At 35.3% G+C, this 14451-nt stretch overlaps 1 protein-coding gene across 1 annotated transcript; it reads left to right on the plus strand.

Annotated features, from left to right (window-relative positions):
- Positions 1-8634: 8634 nt before the first annotated feature.
- Positions 8635-14289, plus strand: LOC131805471 (medium-chain acyl-CoA ligase ACSF2, mitochondrial-like). Its single transcript, XM_059128664.1, has 4 exons — positions 8635-9170; positions 12356-13687; positions 13755-13896; positions 13959-14289. The coding sequence occupies exons 1-4, from the start codon at positions 9073-9075 to the stop codon at positions 14214-14216; spliced, it is 1830 nt and encodes a 609-aa protein (XP_058984647.1). The 5' UTR covers positions 8635-9072; the 3' UTR covers positions 14217-14289.
- Positions 14290-14451: the final 162 nt, after the last annotated feature.

Consider the following 14451-nt stretch of genomic DNA (forward strand, 5'->3'; position numbering starts at 1 on the left):
CGATGCCTTCTTCTTTCCGATGTTTTTTGAGGTTGCATTCCTCACCGAATCTGTGTATCATTTTCCTCAAATAAGTATAGATTTATAATTCGTATAAATTGGCACAATCCGATTGAAATTATTTTAGATGCATTTGAAAACCAAATTATTTGTAATTTTATTTAAGTTCTCAGAGGATATAAATCAACCTTCAGAGAGTTTTTAAAAAAGGCACACTATCTTATATAGCTTACAAATAGGGATTTATCTATTATCCAATCGGTTGGACTGTAATATAATACATGTTTGACATTAAGGTGAAGAAAACCCCTCTCTAAAAGACTTCAATATATTATCACATTTCGACGTTGGCTCCATACATCAGTACAGCCTTGGATTGGAATAGGTTTTACGGGTTCCCAACCTGTGGCAGACTACATTGTAACATGTAAAGAAGTACTTAAAGTCAGCAAGACCGAGCTTTGAGTACCATCCATCATTTGGAAAGTAAGACTTTTGAAAAAAAAAAACACTTCTATATTTGTCGAGACACAAAATTCCAGCAGAACATTATTCTACCGACCTAAAATGAATTTGAGTAAAATTTTAATGACCTAGTTTATTATGGTTTATTATGGCTGGGTAATTTTTACTGACGGATGGGCGGACATGGCTATAAAGAAACAAAATATTATGCTGATACAAAATATATATACTTTACGGGGTCTAAAATTCTTGTTTCAAGGAGTTACAAAATAAATGACAAAACTAATTTACCCTCCAAACTATAGTGGATTAGAAAAGGTAGAGGAATTCAGGGACATCTGAGGCCCATACAAATACAAATTTTGATATAATATTTAACCGAGCGACCCGATCGACTTAAACTCTGCTTTGCCTGTTTAATTAAATGTAAATTTTAACTTTAAGCGGAATCTACTCTACTCCATTTTATAAAAAATATTGCATATATCTAAGGATTGCGCCTGTTTAATTTGATAAAAATCATTTAGCTTTAGATTTTTGATTCATTTCAAACATTGATTCATTTACAGATAATACAATATTTGTTACAGACACTTTATCGCTGATTTCCCTCTACGACTCTACGAGCATGAACTGAAGGTATTTCTTTTTTTTACTTTCTGTCTTGGTTGAACAACTAGTGAGCAAGAAATTTGTCAAAAAAATTTGTTTTGATATTTTCCTCACATTAAAACAAAATTGAAATTTATCAGTTCCCCGCACACATACACAGACATGTATACATTCACCACCAATTGTGTTGGAATGTTGATGGGAAACTAAAAAAGGTCCTTTCATCGAACGGTTTCTTGTCATTTGATACTGGTATTGAAGTACCTTACTATTGCTTTTGTACCATCTTTCCTGGTGACATTCGGGGGTGGGGCCAAAATTGAACACCGAGACGTTCATGTCTATTTATAACAATCACAACAATAAAAACCAAAATCAATAACGCATGGAATGAGACACTGCGGCAGCAACAATCACAAATTGCTGCGAGACCAGCCCAGTGGGGTGGGGAACATATTCAATCGAAAACGTCTGCTGCTGACATTAGAATTGAAACGAAAACAGTGTCTGGCCGAGGGGGGTGGAGGCAGCTTGAAATACCACACAATGTTCATAGATATTTATGCAGATGTTTATTGCAAACTATCGTGTTGCTGGTTGTGTTTGGCATTTGAGGTTTGTGGGTCGCTTTGGTATTTTCGGTTATTTTGTCAAATAAACTACATTTGGGTTGATAGGGGTGACGGCGGCCAGGGGGTAGATAGAGCCTTCCATCGACAAAGGCTGGATGATATGTTTTCAATTGATTTTTCTGATTTTCATTAAAAACGAAATTATGTGAATGCGTTGTCATGCTCCATTTAACGGTCGTTCCCGTTTCGATGAAAAACAACAACTACTACTTACCGGATCGTGGACTCCCGCCAGGGGGATGGTGTTGCCATCTTCGCCTTGGTTGGCCACATATTTTTCCAACTTCTTCAATTCTTGTTCGACGGGAGTCCATTCGCTTTTCATGGCCAGCGACAGAACTTTATTGGCCGTTTCTCGTATTGATGCCCCCGCACTGGGCGGTTTGGGAGCTGCATCGGCATCTTTGCGATCACCATTCACGGAACTATCGTCCTTGGGATCGGATTCAGCTTTGCTGGCTGGAGTATTGCGTTCACTAGCGGCCGTTGACTCGTCCGGTGTGCTGCTGGCGGCACCTGCAACCGATGAGGGGGTCTTCCGACCCACACCGCCGGCTGCCCCGCCACGGCCACCTCGTTTACTTGGCTGAGACATGGTTTGTTGTATCCTATTGCATTGTAGCTTGGCTACTGGATGTGCTTATACTAAGCGGGATTTCATGCACACTCAGCGAATTACACAACACCTGACATTGAAATCACTTTTTGCTTTTGCTATCTTGGGTTTTGAAACATATTTTCCTTTTTAAAAAAATATTAAAACTTTTTTTAGAACAGCTATTTTAGACAGCAAACTTCACTGGTGAACAATTTATTTTCTTTGCTGTTTCCACTTTTTTTCAAATTTTCTCGCTGCTGCTGTTGTTGTTGTTTTAACCAAAATATCTATGGGTAAACCACTTTTCCATGTAGTTGCCAAAAAATTTACATTTTTATTGGTAAGAAATACACACCACACACAACACTAGCAAGTACTTTTGCTAACACACACACGCACAATAGGAATTATACCACAACGATAATATCCAAACCAATACTTGCATACGTTTTTTAGGTTGTTATTTTCTATTTTTCTTTTTCTTTACTAGCCGCGCCGCGTCGCACCGTTCCGTTTCCTTTGTTACAATTTTCTTTCTTTCTTTCTTGGCCATATACTAAGTAACCATTACAGAGTAGAATTCTTCTGTTTCTTTTTTTTTCGGCGCTTTGCGTGAACTCCGCTTCAATTTTCAAAATCAACCGTTAACTCCGCCAGTCTAACCAGTATTCTGATTTGCCAACGATGTGTCGTGCAGGTGCAGACCCTGTTGAGCTGGCATGGTTTCGGTTGGCTTTCTTAAGCTCCTCTCTTCCTTAGCAACCTAACGAAAGTCTTGCGCAAGAGAAGATTCTGAATTCTGGCGCGCTTTTTTGCACAAACACTTGTGGTTCGGCAACTGTGGCACACACATGTTGAATGTGCCACAAACCGCGTACAACAAACACGAAACATTGATGAAGTTTTTAATCTTCACCTTCGTATGTGTATGTGTGTGTGTACATGTACATGCATCGTTGAACGGACCAATTACTTTGGAGTTCCTTGGACACTCGCCATCATAATGCTATTATAAATTTACACGGATCGAAAAACTGGGGTCCAATGTATGAATGGCTTGTCAACTCTCAACACACAAACACTTTGATAATTCCGGACATTCACACACTCGAACCACAATCAAATTCGAAAAGTATCCCACTTCATTATACCAACCATTAAAATTTAAGGAAATTCCATGGTTGTGGAAATAGTTCTCAGTTCAAAATTGATTCAACTTTTATGGCTTCTGTGAACCAATTCCAATTTTTGACACAACCTAATTTGTATGTTGAAATTCAAAACTCAATCTACATATGTCTATCTAAAAAAAAGTTGTGTTAGTTCTACGCTTATAACTGAAGAACCGCAGGTCGACTTTTCCGATTCAGGCAAATCGGAATTGTCTCTTGGCGGAAAAGGATTAAAATCCAAAAAAAAAAATAGCGTTAAAAATAAAAGATTTGAAGTTTTTTCACTTGACTTTGAAATGTACAATAGCAATGTTTTATTTGTTATGATTTTTGTTCATTTTGACTTACTATTTCGCATGTATATCATGAAGTTTTTTTTTTCATTTTTATATGAGTTTTTTTTTTTTTTTTTTTTTTTTTTTGGGTGGTATAAAGCGGCAACGGACAAAACTGTGTAAGTCGAACTATACTAAGAAGATACAAAGTAAAAAGAAAGTTGTGTTAGTTACTACGCTTATAACACAATAACGGCTAGAAGGATTTTGACAATTCAAACAACTTCGAAATTATATCTTGGCAAAAAAAAAAATCAAAAAATACTGCCAATAGGAATATGAATGAAAAAATTGTTGTAGCATGTTTTTTTCAATTTGATATACTTTATTGAAGTGTACATTTTTATTGTTTTGAATTCTGAATGAATAATATAAAAAAAAATATTGCGCAATACGATGTTAAATGGCATACGATTCATGTCTAAAATTGACATCTAGCTTTCAACTCCAGGACTTACATCGTTCTTCACTATAATATGCGAACACATTTAAACTAATAAAAAGGCCGACAAAGCGTTCTTCTTCTTTGATATGACAATAATCCGTCCAATGAGAACTCTAAATTCAAAATTCATTTAGTGAAATACGGAATATAAAGGGTGCAAAAATAGTAGAGCTAATTGGACATTTAGATTTTTTTTGTCATACTAATACATACTTTTCTAATATCGACAAATGTGTGTATATCTATATATAATATATATATCTATATATATATAATATATATAATATATATATATATATAATATATATATATATGTATATATATATATATATATATATATATTTCGAATAATTGAGATAGAAGGCCGATATATGGGGGATACACGAGAACTTGGACCTGCATAGAAAATATTCGGTTATAGACTGTAGTACCCATTACGAACTTCAAATCTGAAATGTTTAGAATAACAAATGGAGTGTGGAATTGCTCTAAAATTAGAAATATCTATAGTGTGTATGTAAATGTTTGCTAAATAGGGACTTATTCAGTTTATTCAAATTGGATCATATTTGCTTATTTGATTTAATTGCTTTTATGTTTCACATTAAAGTAAACCTTATCAATTGCCAACGAATGGTAAGACTGTAAATGTGAGCGATTAAATTGTGTACTTTTCCATTTATTTCGGAAAACAAAAATTTAACATTTTTCCATATTCCATTATCATGATTTTAATTATCAACATATCATTTCGCTTAAGTGAAACTGATTAGTCTATCTGGCTGGCTGCTACCACACGAGAGAGATTACACAAACAACGCCTTATAGACAAGCAACTTAAGGTAATTCCCAATGGTGCATTGTCCATACCTTCGTTGCTGTAAAATGGTTACAATTTGCTAGCTTCATATGAATTATGAGTCCCTAGGTATACCAAAGAAAATCTCGAGTATTTACACCCATTTTGTATTTAAAAATCAAAATTAAAAGCTGTTTGGAATGCGTAAAATATGGGCAACAAACTTGAAATAAAAGTCTTAAATTTTGTTTAAAAATACATGTGATTGCTGTAGAATGATATGTAGAATACATTTTGATTTGAGAAAGGATTGATAGGCTTTATTGAAAAAAGCAAGCAAAAAGACATTAAGTTCGATCGGGCCGAACTTTTAGTACCCTCCACCATTAGGTACATAGATATTCAACTTCCTGTCAACGGAACTGGAACCCATTATGAACTACAAATACAGATGTTCACACAAATCCATGGAAAAATGTGCCAAAAATCATAAACATACGGAATATTCGGAGGTACCATTATGTGGGGCTATACGAAAACGCGGACCTATACATACTATGTTCCGCCACAGGAGAGAGAATCCATTACGAACTACTTGAACGGGTGATTTATTCGTAGCCTGTACTGACTGGCAATATATTGAGATTTGCGCTCCAAGCAATCTATGTATATATGTATGTATACAAAATTATAAATAAAGAGACATCGGCTGTTATGGAGGCCCACACCATCACCATGGCCGACGCTTGAGTTCTGGTGGCCAACCGAAGGTGCACATTTTCAGCTGATCTCTTTGGCAAGTAAACACGATCATTTTGTTTGTTTACAAACCGCTGAACAACGAATGTTTTCTCACTCAGCAGTTCACCACTTTCTTCCACGCGAAGCATCTCTTTAGCTCTTTTGAGTCTATTTTCTATCTGTTGCGGTGTATGTTCTTGCGCTTTTGAAATTTCAATGGCTTTACCCCTAGCACATTTTATATACATATTTGCCGAAGGGAATATTGCGATATGTTCAGCTCACGAGCCATTTTTCGGCCACTGCGACGCGGGTTTCGACCAAGTCGCTTCCTTCCTTTCGAACCATTTCTGCTGATGTTGCTGTTTTCTTACGTCCACTTCCTTGACTTCGGGCCACTTACCAGTATCACGGTGAAGAGCGATGGTACGAAACACAAAAGATTCATTCACATTTAAATACTGGAGTGCTCTAACGGGTTTTCAGCCAAATATAAAGAAATCACACTATCACGCTTGAATTCCATCACGAATAACTATTTTTCTGGAAAATTCTCACCAAAATGCTTTTATGCGCTTGTAAACAATAAAAGGAGCTGTCATTGGAATAGTTTCAACAGCTGTCAGACGAGTGGCTTGGAAATTACAGTAGTCTGAAGTTTGTTGCAGTTATTTCATCTCACCCTACGTTAAGGCAGTCGAGAGAATGTTATGAATTTAGAGAAACTCAATTTAAGTCAACTTTGACTGCTTTTCGTTTTTATTTTCGATTGGTTTAGAAAACTGGTATTTGTTTTGGTATTATGAAACAGGACGTAAATCTAATTTCTAAAATGTGTGCAAAGTATTCTTGAAAATGATATTCGATTTTAAATTCACATTATGAGAGTTTATATAATTTTTATTTGGGTAAATTTATCCCTCCATCAATATCATCCTCTTGGCAATTGTAGCTCAGTAGCATTCCGACGATATAGCTCTGTATCAGCGACATACGCAAATCATTTAATGGTTAACCATATCAGGTGCCACAACCCTGCAGACTTCCCCGCCCAGTACCAATCTACAAAAATAATTTCGACAATTGTGAAAATATTTTTATGCACACATGTTGAAAAACTATTTTCTATCGGTTGTGCTCAGTCAGTCAGTTGTAAGAAATCGCTCGATTGAATCGAGTTTTAAAACATTACAAGTATTGCACACTATTTAGTATTTGAAATATCCTAATTTAAATTTAAATTCCCTAATGTTCAGATTTTAGGGGATAAAAAATCTTACCAGTAATCAAAATATTTTCCATTAAAGAAAAATTCCTCAGTCGCTTGTGTAGACATTTGCCATTTTATTTATAACGTTTGCCACATTTTATTTGAGGATAAAAAAAGTTGCGTGCATGCGAACTTAAAACGCCATCTTAGCAAATTTTGTATTCCCAAATAATTTCTCAATATAGAATGGTTACAAATTAAACAACAACCATACAATTGTGATAACCTTTAAACATTTACTTCTGGCTTGGCCTAAATTATAATCAAGTCTTATTTTAAAATCTACTCTGTGATATTGAATCTATTGTGTACACAACAACGATATATAAACACAACAATTCTAAAAAAATAACAATAACAATAATGATAATAATTTATGCAAACAAACATAAACGGGCTTGTCTGATAAGATTTTGCATATCATCGGCACCACACGACTTGTTCCACAAACAAAAACAAAAAACTCAACCTAAATAAATATATTTCGGCTAATTCAGAAGTTCATCGAATTGTTGTAGTTGTCGCAAGAGACAGTTTTGCTTCTATTTCAAGGGAGCATCACTCTACAGTCGCCTCTCAGTTTTGTCGATAAGAACGCCGACACGTGCTGTCAAAATGATTTCCATTATTTTATTTTACTGCGTATTTAATTTGTTTACGCTGGAACTACCTGTTCGGAAAAAGTTTGCTCGGCGCGAATGCCTATATGTACACCATATTAGACAGTGGAATATTTCCAAACATTTCTGCCGCGCTCATTTATGATTCTGGACACATTGGTTCGATAAGAGCGAGTTATTCAAAGCAGAACAATTCAAATGTGGAATGATGGGAATTAGTCTAAAATTAAAACTGATATTAATTTATTCGCGAAAAATGGACGAATACGAAGCAAACGAGAGACACGAACTTGCATCAAGTGCGATAACACACCCTTTTAGACGAGCAGACGAGCCCCATAATAAACAACCACGTATTAGAGAATTAGACGCTCGAACAAAAACAAAATACAATCGACGATCTACCCGGCCCCCTTTGTTTTGGAGCTTTGCGAAGGGAGCTGTCATATCAGAAAAAGCAAAACAAACAAATACATTATTACAATAGAAATATCGGTTAGTTGGTATTCTCCATTTTTCCGTTCAAACAGCTGTGTCGTCTTTCTTCCACAATGGAATTGGCAAAATAAACAATTTTTTAATTATTAAAAACAAAATGACCGCGTTTTTTTTAATTATAAGATAATTTTATTAGCAAGCTCTCGAAGCTAGGTGGATGAGTTTTAACGTAGACAGAAATGTGGTGTATTCGACAAAAAATTTACTGCAGAAATTGATACTTCTGACGATCATAATTAGATAGAATTCCACACATCTTCAAATGCATATTTTTTTAAAAATAACTATCTAAAACTAGCTTGCAATTGGGTTCGAGAAATTATCCATTGTTTCAAATTATGCTTTCCATATATCACCAAAGTATCAAATAATTTAATGTTTCTTCACCGATTCTCTAATCCCGCCATACTACTATGGCATCGTGGATATTCGGCCTCAGAATCGTCCTGGCTCTTGGCTCGGGCTTTATATACAAATGTTATTTTACCATGACAGATGTTTACCAAATTTGTTATTTTCTGCTCAAATCGTATGTGGCTTCGTATATATGTTGTCCATATCGGCATAAATTATTTTGTGTACCCAACACTAACTTATTAGAGAGTTATATATTCAGAAAAAAAAAACTCACTCAAAATACAAACGCCGAATAGTTGCCGATAGAACGAAGATTTCGTTGTAGGGAGAAACTACTTGGGCACTCAGTCGCTATCGAAACGGCGAACTAAACTCATCGTCGGACGGTTGCACGGCGACAGTGGTAGATAAGAATTAGTTTTTTTTAATAAAAACACACACACGGACAACTAAGGATCTGTACCGCCCCTAAAAGGACACACAAATCAAAATTTGTTTTAAACTCTTACTCCGATCACAACCACAAAAATGATCATCAGACGTGGCGATATTTTAACCAAGCATTTAAGTCGCAAAAGTTTTGCTACAAAATACCCAGCTAAGCATTTCTCGATAGCTGTTCGTAGGTATGTGCTTAGAAAAAAATGTAAATTCAATACCTACAAATCTACATAAAAGCTAATGGAAAAGTGTAAAATGGCAATTATAATCAGATGTGTTAAAAAAAAATAAATTGAAAAATACTTATTACGGCGTTGTGTAGCTGAAAAGAAACCAAACAAAACAAACAACATATAACGTTAAATGACATTTGTAATGGAAGAAGTATTGTGTGGATAAAAATATAGAAAACATTGAAAAAATAAGATTACGATAGTGAGAATAAGTTCCATCATAGTTTACTTTAATTTTATGTTATTTTTTTAATAGTTGTTTTTATTAGAACAGACATGTTTGTTCGAGATACGGTAGTTTTTTTTTATTATAAAAATCAGGATACAAAAAGTTCCGACATTCAGCAATACCAATATTTCTGATTCATAAATTGAAAATAATATCCAATTTTTATGCTCTAATTTTAGAAATATTGTCCAATACCCATTCCAAATAAAAACAATATATTTATTTTTTGAGTGGAACTACAAAAAAAGCTCAAATTGCAATCACATAAAAAAATAGTAATTTACATTTTGCCTGAAATTTAATAAAGATTCAAACTCATATCAAATATGCTATGCTTAGACCGGACAAATATAATTAATTGAATTTAAAGAACCCTTGAAAATCAATAAACAAACACTAAAAAATTCCCATGATAACGAACAATAACAAGTACAATATTTCGATAACATATTCTAATCTTGAAAGAGAAAATTAAAACATCTTTTGTGCTTTGCCAATAAATGGCATGATCAGACACATACACACATCATGATAATGCTAATGTTAGCTTTGAGAACAAAAATAAACCTAAATGCGAATAAATTTGGAAATTGTGTGAATTTTTTATGAAAATATCAAATTACATTTTTTAAGCTTAAAATTTGTATACGTTTTTACGTTGAGATTCATTATTATCATTTCACAAATGTACGCTTTCAATATTTTGTGACAATTTTTACAAAACGTTTCTGAATGTTGTCTTCTTACCCAACGTTCAGTATTATGGGAGAAATGCGTTTTAATAAATTTAAACTAAGAACACAAAAATATATGTGTATAATAGCTTAATAATTTGTAAAAATAATTACCAAATTTTGTTCGATACCCCCAGAAATCACGAACAAATTCTCACGGTTGTTTCTCTGGCAGTTTTCCAATACTTACTGCAAACATTTTTTCAATAATAGTTATTCAGAATTATCAGCTGCGAAAGTGCCCAAAAAATGTCACGTAATAATTTAAATATTTAAATCATATTGATCCAATTTATTAACAGTTATAGTGTAGCGCATTCATTTTTCGAAACAGCATATTTCTTGCTGGATTTTACTGAATGTTTCTCAAAAAATATTGCTACACTACAACTGTTTTAGAAAAAGAAAAAAATCTGAGTATTTTTTACTAGAAAAGTCACACCTAATATTTACCCGAAAATATTCATTAGAGTATTGTGAATTCAAGACTCCCGTAAATGAGAACGACTTGGAGGAGCAAATCTTGACGGATAACTTACTGAGAGTTTCCAATTTTTTACTAAGAAGTTTTTCTCAATAAGAATTGTCCGTTTTTATCGCTTGATAAAATTTCAGGAAATAATTAAAATGCCTTATTTTATTTTATTATTTCTTTATTTTGTTATTATATAAGTTTGATTGGACCAAATTGGACTATATATGGATTTTCCTATCTCGCCCAGCTGAGTCGTCCATGTTAAATTGTAATCACACTATAGGTCGCAATTATGAACCGATCCCCGAATTGAGAACGGAGATGGGGTTAAGGTCAGAATAGAACCCTATAGAACAGATGATCGCAAAATATTTAGGGGTTGAAATGGTTTGGTCATAACTCTAACTGGATCATAACTTTGATGTGAAAAAATACGAAAAACGCGAATAAAATGTTACCTCTGACCGTTACAGTGATACTGATAGCCAAGGGTACATAGCAAAATAGGTACAATCTATGTGTACAAGAAATTGATGTTAGTTATTCCGCTTATAAGTCACAAACCGCTTGACTAATTTTGGCAACTCTCACCAATTCGAATTGGCCTCTTGCCAGAAAAGGATAAAATCTAAGAAAATCGCAATTGTCGGCCGATTCTCACAAAATTTAGCATGGAGGTGAGGTTAGGGTCTGAATATAAGCCAATTTTTTTAAAGATGTATATTTAGGGCTCTAAATGGACCAAAAAATTTAATATATCTGATATTGCAGTCGCACTATGGATCAGAATTAAAAACCAATCGACCCGAAATTTTGCATGGATAAGGAGTTAAGGACAGGGCAGAAATCTAGCATTTATTTTTTGGAAAATTGTTTTGAATACCAATTAGCATGACAGAGAGTGGTAAATATAGGACAAATGTCAAAAACCAAAGGTAAGGTGGTTTTCCCGCACGACTATAGGCTTTGCTTATTTGTTTTTTATTTAATTAGTTTTTTTTTTATTTTTCAATATAATAAATAAAAAAACAATAGTGATAGAATATGGGCACAATCAGAAAATAATTATAATTAGGTAGTAAAAAGCAATACCTTCAAATTATGCCACAATATTTTGGATTACCTCAAACTGCCCCTACGCTCAGACTAATTAATATTATTGCCCTTATATTACAAACAAATATTAAAATTTAAATAAATTTTGTCGCAAAGATAATATTTAATGGCATTCGCATTTCTGAAGGTTAAACTAAAAGAACGTTTATGTAGCACAGCATCATCAGATAATTCAGCTTTGTCGCCGGGAATGCTCTTTAACTCAGTTCCATAGTTGATAGATTACTGACTGCAATGTGTAATTGTGAAAGAATTTTTGCAATATACAATGTAATGAATGCTCCACGAATAGACTGGAAGAAACCTTAAAGACATCCTTTAGTATGGTATCCTACAAACTTTTATTTAATTAACTAAGGGAAGGATGAGATTGTTCTACTTCTATTTGGCAACATCTTACAATGATTTTTTCAAACGCTTTGCTATTTTATTTCCTGAGGGCGGATTAATAATTTATTGATCTTCCATTGAAACTTCTTTGAATTATGACAGGCCTGGAATAAATGGCCGTTAATAATTTTTCCCTCAACAAAATACTTTTGTTTGTGAAAATCTGTTATAACAACGTTTAAAATCGTTTCAGCCTATCAGCATCCACATGCAGCCCAACCACACCGTGGGAGAGCAATCAAAGCTATTTCTGCCACAAGAGCAAAAACCCATTAGTTTATCGTAACGTCGGGCAAGAATTGGAGAAGGCTGCTAGGATCCATGGAACTACAGAAGCAATTGTGTCCTACCATGAGAATAAACGTTATACGTTTAAGACCCTGCTCGAAGAAGTGGATCGCATTGCTGCCGGCTTTCTCAAGTTGGGACTGCAGAAAGGTGATCGAGTGGGCTTATGGGGGCCCAACAACATGCACTGGTACTTGTCAATGATGGGTGCCTGTCGAGCTGGTCTCGTCTCGGTTGGCATCAATCCAGCATTTCAAGCTCCCGAACTGGAATATTGTTTAAAGAAAGTCAATGTGAAGGCCATTGTCTCCCCACTGACGCACAGATCACACAACTACTATGAAATTATAAGTTCACTGTGTCCAGAGATTGCGTCGAGCCAGAAAGGCGATCTTAAAAGTAACAATTTGCCTCATTTAAAAGCGGTGATCATCGATACAGAGGAAAATCTTAAAGGAGCATTGAAGTTTAACGAACTATTGGATATTGGTAATGGAGGAGATCTGAAAGAAATTGAAAATCTACAACCCCACATCATACCAGACTCACCGTGCAACATTCAATTCACATCGGGCACGACGGGTCAACCAAAAGCTGCCGTCCTTTCCCACTACAACTTCGTCAATAATGGCATCCATATTGGACATCGTAATCAGACATTTGGTGCAAGGATATGTGTGCAGGTGCCCCTCTTCCACGCGTTTGGCGTTGTCGTGACCATGATGCCAGCCTTGACACATGGTGGGACGTTGGTTTTACCCTCCCCCGCATTCAATCCGGAAGCATCTCTGAGGTCCATAGTAGATGAGAAATGTACCGTTATCCATGGAACACCAACAATGTATGTGGATGTGATTCGGAAGCAAAAGGAACTGGATTTGCCCTTGAGTACGCTAAAAATGGCAGTGACCGGCGGAGCCATCTGTACACCGCAACTATTCCTTGACATGCAGAACATTTTGAAAGTAAAGGAGTTCCGCAACGTTTATGGTCTAACGGAGGCAACAGCGTCTATTTTCCAAACGGGACCTAATGATTCCGTTGAACAAATCCTAAACACGGTGGGTCATGTACAAGATGATCTTGAGGTCAAAGTTGTCGATACGAATGGCAACACTGTGCCGTTTGGCCAGCCTGGAGAGTTGTGCGTTCGAGGCTACAGTACAATGCTTGGCTATTATGGAGATGAGGCGAAAACAAGGGAAACCATTGGAGCCGATAAGTGGCTGCGTACAGGGTAAGTTGCTTGAGAGTGCTTTAATGACAAGAGATAATTGGATGCATTCCCTTTCTCTCTCTCCCAGGGATCAATTTGTTTTGCAGCCCGATGGATATGGCCGCATTGTAGGACGTCTAAAGGAAATGATCATCAGAGGTGGCGAAAATATATTCCCCAAAGAAATCGAAGACTTCCTCAATACCCACGATAATATCATAGAAGCCCATGTAAGTACATCAGTTGGCCCTACATTTTCGACTTATTTAATTATGTCGACTGTCCTTTTCAGGTGATTGGTGTTCCAGACGAACGCTTGGGCGAAGAACTGTGCGCCTTTGTGCGTTTACAAGACAACACCAAAGCAATAACCCGCGATACTCTTAAGGAATTTTCCCATGGAAAATTGGCCTATTTCAAAGTTCCTCGCTATGTTGTAATAGTTGACGAATTTCCAAAAACAACGTCGGGAAAAATTCAAAAGTTCAAATTGCTCGAACAATTCCAGCGAATCCAAAAAGGTGATATGGCAAAAGAAGTTAGAAATTAGTTACATTTAGGTTATACTCGTACTGTGTGTTTTTTTAATATTTTGTGATATACGTATGTACTTTTGTAAATAAAAGAAAAATATTTTTTATAAAAAAACTTCTATTGGAAATCAGTGTCTAGGGGGATCGGGGGCTGAAAATACCGCCCCCCCCCCTAACTGGTAGCTATAAATACCCTATAATCCACTTTCAGTATTTTAGTCGAGCGTGTTATCCTATGTCGTATGATGGCTT

The sequence above is a fragment of the Musca domestica genome, unplaced genomic scaffold (genome assembly GCF_030504385.1).
Source record: "Musca domestica strain aabys unplaced genomic scaffold, Musca_domestica.polishedcontigs.V.1.1 57, whole genome shotgun sequence".
NCBI classification, from domain to species: Eukaryota; Metazoa; Arthropoda; class Insecta; order Diptera; family Muscidae; genus Musca; species Musca domestica.

What these genes read in the sequence shown, in the direction of transcription:
- LOC131805471 (XM_059128664.1), top strand. Translation starts at nt 9,073, where the DNA reads ATGATCATCAGACGTGGCGATATTTTAACCAAGCATTTAAGTCGCAAA. An exon ending in TTCTCGATAGCTGTTCGTAG is followed by an intron (nt 9,171 to 12,355) that starts GTATGTGCTTAG and finishes AAATCGTTTCAG; the next exon opens with CCTATCAGCATCCACATGCA. An exon ending in ATAATATCATAGAAGCCCAT is followed by an intron (nt 13,897 to 13,958) that starts GTAAGTACATCA and finishes TGTCCTTTTCAG; the next exon opens with GTGATTGGTGTTCCAGACGA.